The sequence below is a fragment of the Oryx dammah genome, unplaced genomic scaffold (genome assembly GCF_014754425.2).
Source record: "Oryx dammah isolate SB20612 unplaced genomic scaffold, SCBI_Odam_1.1 HiC_scaffold_16, whole genome shotgun sequence".
NCBI classification, from domain to species: domain Eukaryota; kingdom Metazoa; phylum Chordata; class Mammalia; order Artiodactyla; family Bovidae; genus Oryx; species Oryx dammah.
Genome location: NW_024070200.1, coordinates 35,788,507 through 35,794,784, shown reverse-complemented (window position 1 = coordinate 35,794,784; position 6,278 = coordinate 35,788,507). Strand labels below are relative to the sequence as shown.

At 58.8% G+C, this 6,278-nt stretch overlaps 1 protein-coding gene across 1 annotated transcript; it reads left to right on the top strand.

Moving 5' to 3' along the window:
* The first annotated feature begins 1,816 nt into the window (after positions 1-1,816).
* Positions 1,817-5,987, top strand: LOC120875474 (taste receptor cell protein 1-like). The gene is made up of 9 exons (XM_040257301.1): positions 1,817-2,190; positions 2,352-2,482; positions 2,901-2,965; positions 3,251-3,390; positions 3,904-4,194; positions 4,306-4,451; positions 4,784-4,858; positions 5,019-5,062; positions 5,504-5,987. The coding sequence occupies exons 1-5, from the start codon at positions 2,145-2,147 to the stop codon at positions 4,107-4,109; spliced, it is 588 nt and encodes a 195-aa protein (XP_040113235.1). The 5' UTR covers positions 1,817-2,144; the 3' UTR covers positions 4,110-4,194; positions 4,306-4,451; positions 4,784-4,858; positions 5,019-5,062; positions 5,504-5,987.
* Positions 5,988-6,278: the final 291 nt, after the last annotated feature.

The following is a 6,278-nucleotide window of genomic DNA, read 5'->3' as shown; positions in this document are numbered from 1 at the left end:
GATGGCTAAGCCAGATGAAGTGAGCAAGCATTTCCTAGACAGAGGAAACGGATGTGTGAGGACCTTGAGGTGGAAAGGTGGGTAGAAGCTGAGGTCCAGGGTCACAGGTGAGAGGCTTTCTGGAGAAGACTCGAGGCCCGGGCTGGGCTGGGGAGAATTAGGAGGAGGGGCTGCTGCCTGCAGGATGGTGGCTGCGGGCATACACGCTAATTGGATTGGAGAGCCATTTTCAGTAAAACTGCAGTGAAGGAAAGGTCTGGGAAGAATGTGGGTTTGCTGGATAGCTGAGAGCGCCCTGCAGTTCTCAGTAGAGAATGGTTGGCAAGGTCTCTGCTGGCCACGCGGGGAAGGCTTGGGTGGCCCCGGGCTATCCAGGTGGACAGTGAGGCCACTGCAGGGCCCGGACCAGAGATAATGAGGGTGAGCTGGCGCTGTGGAGAAGTGGGGGCCTTGAAGGCCCTCACCTGGCTCTGTCTGTCCCCAGCTCCAGTCCCTCTATCATGAGGCCTTCTCCAGCTTTGAGGGCGTCGGCGTCCTGCAATTCAGGTGAGCGAGCAAGTCTCTCAGGCTCCACCACCCGTCTGCCAGCCAGTTTGCGCCTTCTCAGGCCACAAGTGTACTCGGCCAGGCTGCCCTGCCCTGCCCAGCTCCACCACAGCACCTTGAGGGCCAGAAAAGCCCTCAGTGGGCAGGCAGGAGGCCCACGTCTGGTTGTGCCTCTGGCTGTGTAAACTTAGGGGACCTTCTGCCTACTCTGAGCTCCAATTCCAGCTGCAGGATTGGGGCAGGGGTGCCAGGTTTGCCTGAACCTGGTAGAGAAGGCAGAGGACTTCCCTGGGGCCAAGAGCCCTTAAAAAATGACATGTGCCTGGGTGCTAAGTCACTTCAGTCATGCCTGGCTCTTTGGGACCCCATGGACTGTAACTCACCAGGCTCCTCTGTCCATGGGATTCTCCAGGCAACAATACTTGAGTGGGTTGCCATGCCCTCCTCCAGGGGATCTTCGCAACCCAGAGATTGAACCCACGTCTCTTACATCTACCTGCATTGGTAGGTGGGTTCTTTACCACTAGCACCACATGGGAAATTAAAGGACATGTAAGCAAGTGCAAATTCTCTGGGGTGGGGGGGTGGGCTCTCTGGTTCTGAGCCTCTGAGGGTGCTGTGAGAGTCCTAAAGCCAGATTTGGTCAGCAGATGCCAGTCCTGAAATCTTATAGAAAAGGTTGAGAAAGTCCAAACCATCACAGCCCCATATGAGTTGTGAGCTCAGTGTGGACCTTGATGGAAGCTTGGTTATACCTAGTGATGGGAAGTTCACCACCACTATCTTCCTTGACCCAAGCTGGTTAGAAAGTTTCCCCTCTGAACTGAAATCAGTCTCTGGATTCCCTGCCCTGGGTCTGAACAGAAGCTTTGTCTTCCCAAACCCAGGAGGGCACAGCACAAAATGGGTACTCTGGGGAAGGATGAAGGAAGTCTGGGTCCTGAGGCTGCTTGTTTTCAGATCTTTCCCCACAAACTCCTTCAACCCCATGCTCAGGCCAGGCTGCCTCCTTAGGATGTGGCCACATGGCCCACCTCCCACAGGCTTACAGAGATTCCTCAGGCCTGTCACCTCCCTCTCTCCTGACCCCCTGTTCCTTGTGATACCACCAAAGATGTTTTTCTCAGCCTGGCTCAGGCTGACTTCCTGCTTGCTCACAGCAGCTGTTTCCCTGGGCGGGATTCCCAGGGTTCCCATCAGAGCCAGTTTGTTGGGCTGTCCAAGGGGACTGGCTTTCCCAAGCACCTGCTGTGTGCTCTGCTGGCTGCACCATTAGTCCCCACACAGCCCTGCTGAAAGGAATCGTTATCCCCACTTTAGCTAGGAGCCCAGCTGAGGCCCAGAGGGGTGATGTCACACAGCGACTCGGTCCACAGCTCCCTCCTTCCTCAGGACCCTGGTCCTGTGCACCAGCCAGGTCTTCATCCATTCCCCAGGGTTCTCCCTGTCCTGCCTGGATCCCTGGTAAGGGGGAGTCTGTCCACAGGCCCAACTCCGCAGCTGTGAATGCCTCCCTTGTGTTTGGGGGCCACGTCCCGGGCTCCTCTGCCCGTGAAGTCCTCTGGACCCTGCACCGCTCAGTGAAGGCTGCAGGGCGGATGCTGGGGAACCTGTCCTTGGATGAGAGCAGCCTTGCCTCGGATGGTGAGTCTCTGCCCGCCCCTCTTCCCCCACCCCCTTCCTTGGTGCCCATGGACACTGGGGGTGCTCCCTAAAGAGGTTCACCCCCTTTCCCAGCCATGAGGCAAGGAGTGGTGGATCAGGAGGCTGCCAGGGCCTCCTGAACTCCTAGCCGTGGCTCTCAGGGTCCAACCTGACTGACCTGGCCCTGGAGACCCTCAGCATCCATCTCACAGCCATGGAGCCCTTCCATCCCCTGCTCCTTCTGCCCGGCTCTGCCCCCTTTGTCCTGCTGGAAAAGAAGATCCTCCCACAGATGAGGTAGCCTCTGGCCTGCCCTCCAAGGCCTGGGACTCACTTTGCCTTCCATGACTGCAGGCCTCTGTGGCTTGGGGGTGAGGTGGGGGCAGCCCCCAGCCATGGCCCTATGGGAGGAGGCAGGCGTGAAGGGCACACAGCCCTACCCATTGGGCCCCAATTTGAGGGATGACATTCTGCCTGACGTTGGGGAGGTTGTCTGGGGCAGGCAACAGCTCATCCCAGGGGGTTATGGTCAGGCTCTGTAACCAGACAACGCTACCCAGGGCCAGCACTAGGGTGAGCAAGGGAGGCACCCAGAACGCAAGGTTTAAGGAGCTGCTCAGTCACCTCATCCCAGTCCTTTCCCTCCCCAGCCCACGCTGGGTCTCAGGAGAGAGCTCCAGGCCCGGTCTGACTTCCCGGACTCCCCACAGGTCACAGCTGTGGTGGCAGAATTCTATTCAGCGCATCCCCAGGAGGGCCCCCTGCTCCTCTTCAGGTGGGTGGGGCTCTCCCCCTGCAGCCCAGCCTACCCTCCTCCTCTCTTGGGGGTTGCCCTAGGGCAGAGTGGGCTGTGAGCCAGGCCACAGGAGCTGTGGGCTCAGGGGCCATCAGGGGAGGGTTTTGTCCCAGGTACCCCCAGCTGGCCCTGTAAAGCTCTGCCTTAGGAGCAGGGAGCCCTAAGCCTGAGAATGTGCTGGGGTGGGAGGCTGGATGCCTGCTTCTAGAAACACGTGCTGGCCAAGCCTGTAACCCTTGCACTCCCTCCTTGTACTTGCCCTAGTAATGCGGACCAGTGGGTGGGCGTTTACATCGAATACAAGTTCCAGACCCCCGTAGGTACCCACCTCCCTAGCTTGGCCAATCACCTAGCCCGGAACATAATGGATCCTGCTGTCCAGAAATCCAGCATCATGGCCAACGGTGAGTCAGGGCTGGGATCCCTGGGTGTCCTTGGCCGGTAGCCTCTTAATCTCTCTGTGTCTCAGTGTTCCTCCTTTGGGAAATGGACAAAACTTCATCTCAGTCCCACATACTCTTGTCCTGGGGCCACAGAGAATCAGATGTGGTACCTTAGATGGGGAGCTGGATAGGTAGGCTCTGTGGCCCATCGTGTCTGCTATAACTACTTGACTGCTCCCTTATAGGGAGAAGGCAGCACAGACATGACATAGACAGATGGGCGTGGCTGCCCGCCAGTACCACTAGATGGATACAGAGACCCGAATGTCATGTAATTGTGCAACAGGATACCATTCTTTTGATGTTTTTCAACTATCTGAAAATTTTTTAGCTCATGGGTTAAGGCAGCAGGGCTGGACTGAGCCTCAGACTGGATTTGGCTGACCGTTGGCTGAGAGTATAGAGGTTGGGGTGTGCACCCCAGGGCTCCTGGGAGAGGGGCGCAGGCTGATGCCCACCTCCTCGCCCATCTAGGGGAGAAAGCAGAGCTGGTGCTTTGCGAAGTGTGGCTGCAGATCCTGGACCAACCCTTCACCGAGGCCCTGAAGGACAAAACCAGCCCTAAGTCCCGGAAACTTCGGGGGCAACTGATGAGATGGGTGAAGTGGGGAGGGGGAGGGAAGAGCAGGAGGCTGGAGGCCTCAGGGAGGGGCCCCAACAAGGCTGCAGGAAGGCCATGACCCTCTTCACCTTCTCTGCTCCCCAGCTGACCACCATCCTCAGGCCTCTGCAGCCCTTCGGCCAAGTGGTGGTGGAGAAGTTCCAGTAAGTCCTTGGTGGCTCATGGGTGGGGTCAGGGGCTCAGAGAAATGGCCTTCCTGAGCGAGGCCCCCAGGCTCTCTAGCCTCCTGACACTGGTGATGATCCTCCGGCCAGGCCTGACCCACTGACCGCCAGGGTGGCCGCCACTTTCTTCAGGCCTGCGCCGGCCCGAGCCGTCGTGCAGGGCTGCGTGCTCCAGGGTCTGCGAGCCCTGCAGGAAGCTGAGGGCCTCTCTGTGAAGATGGTCATCCCAGACCTCGGTCAGTGCCTCCCTCTCTATCTTCTATCCATCTGCCTCCTGCCTCAGGCCTGTTGCCTCGCTGCCCCTGGTTGCCCTGACTCTGTGGCCTGCCGCCCCCTCCTCCCCTCCCTTCTTCCTGCTGCAGATCTTTAGGGGCCAAGCCCGACTTCCTTTTCCTGGGAGCCTTCCAAGGCGGCCCCAGCTTCAGAGCTCCGTTCTTGTAGCACCTCTGGGCAAGAACCCCTCACTCGGGACTTCTCTGCAGGCCTGGCTGTGCATTCTCAGGGGTCTGTGGTCTAAAAGAATGGTGACCAACCCCAGCCATCTCCCTGCTTTCTTCCGCATCCTCAGGTCAGCCTGACACCTTCATCTCCTGTGGCGCTCATCATCCTGGGTCTCCTGTTTATTGTGCTCATCTTGGTCCTGGTGAGTGTCTGTCTGGGCCAGGGGCACTTTCCTGAGTGACATGCTGGACCCTTGACCCTCTGAGTCAAGGTGAGGGCTCGTTTCCCTCCTGAACCCACCCAAGGGAGCTGAGGGTCTTCCAGCTGGAAAGCTTGGCCTGACCCCACCCTTCCCATTCCAGGTGTGGAAGCGGAAGACCTGCTTTGGCGTGTCCAGCCAAACACGGTAAGGCACAGGGGTCAGTCCCTCTGGGGTGTTTACTCTGGGTGGGGTCTGCCTCCCAGCTGCCAAGGCTTTGTGCAGACATTTCCCAGTGGGTGTTGACAGAGCCTGGGCAGTACAATCACTATGGCCCAAAAGTTTATGCCCCGGGGGCTGATCCCGGGGTGGTAAATGGGCTCCACTTAGCCTCAGAAATGCTGCAGTGGGTGGGTAGACAGAGACAGAACCCGGGGCCCCACATGGCCAGGAGAGCTGGGACAGGGAAAGAGATCTGGGGGTGGGAGGGGTTGCCTCCACCACTGGAGCACCAGGCAGTGACTCCTCCTCAGCTTGGGAGAAGGGGGGACCCCAGGGCCAGGTGGACGCGGAGGAGGGCGGGGAGCACCATGCTGGGGTACCTTGTGATTCCTGGATCCCAGTTTTTGTTCTTTCCTCCACCCCCAGGTGCTCCTTCCTGCTGTTGCTCCTCCAGTGAAACCAAGTTCCAGACCTCTCCTCCTGCCCTAACCTGCTCCCAGCCTTCCAGAGTCAGCGCTCAGGCCTGAGAAGCAGAGCCAAAGCAGAAAGGCCCTAGCCTGAGGTCCCTACAGCATGGGGGGCTTCCTCCCTTCCAGCTCCACCAAGAACTAGACTCTGAGGGAGCAACAGAGGTGGGCTGGGGGGAACAGCACCTCACCACCCCCACCAGGGAGACCAGCAGGCGTTAGCCACAGCAGCCACCCCGACTCAAGGTCTGGGAAAACCCTCCAGGTCACCGTCATACTCAGGTCAGGCCCTGGGGAGTGGAACATGGCAAGACAGAGGCTGCAGAAGATGCGGGAAGGGGAACAGAGCTGGCTTCCTCGCGCCTGGCCTGACACGGTAGTGGGGCTAGAGGCATTACTGGCCTCAAGACAAACTCTGGTTGTTTAGGGTATGGAAAATTAAACAACAGGAGCAATCAGAAGTTGGTGTAAGAGATTGCTTTTGTTTCTAGGCAGTCATCTGACAGGAAGACATGGGAGAGGTTTGGAGTGGAGGAGGAGGTGGGGCAGAGGACTGACAGGTTCAAGGGTGGGGATGGGGACTCCTGGGGGGCAAAGTGTGGTCCCAGCGTCACCTCCGCCTTAGGGCCGGCCACCCTCAGACCAAAGGGCTTTGGGGGCTGGTGGCCAAGGTGAGGCCTGGTTGCTACTCAGCAAACCAGAGCACTGGGTGTGCACCAGGGGAGGTTGGAGGC

Bases quoted from the DNA above. Each gene is read 5' to 3' on its own strand.
- LOC120875474 (XM_040257301.1), top strand. From the start codon at position 2,145: ATGCTGGGGAACCTGTCCTTGGATGAGAGCAGCCTTGCCTCGGATG. The intron at 2,483-2,900 runs ATGAGGTAGCCT...GACTCCCCACAG, and splicing joins AAAAGAAGATCCTCCCACAG to GTCACAGCTGTGGTGGCAGA. The intron at 2,966-3,250 runs GTGGGTGGGGCT...TACTTGCCCTAG, and splicing joins GGCCCCCTGCTCCTCTTCAG to TAATGCGGACCAGTGGGTGG.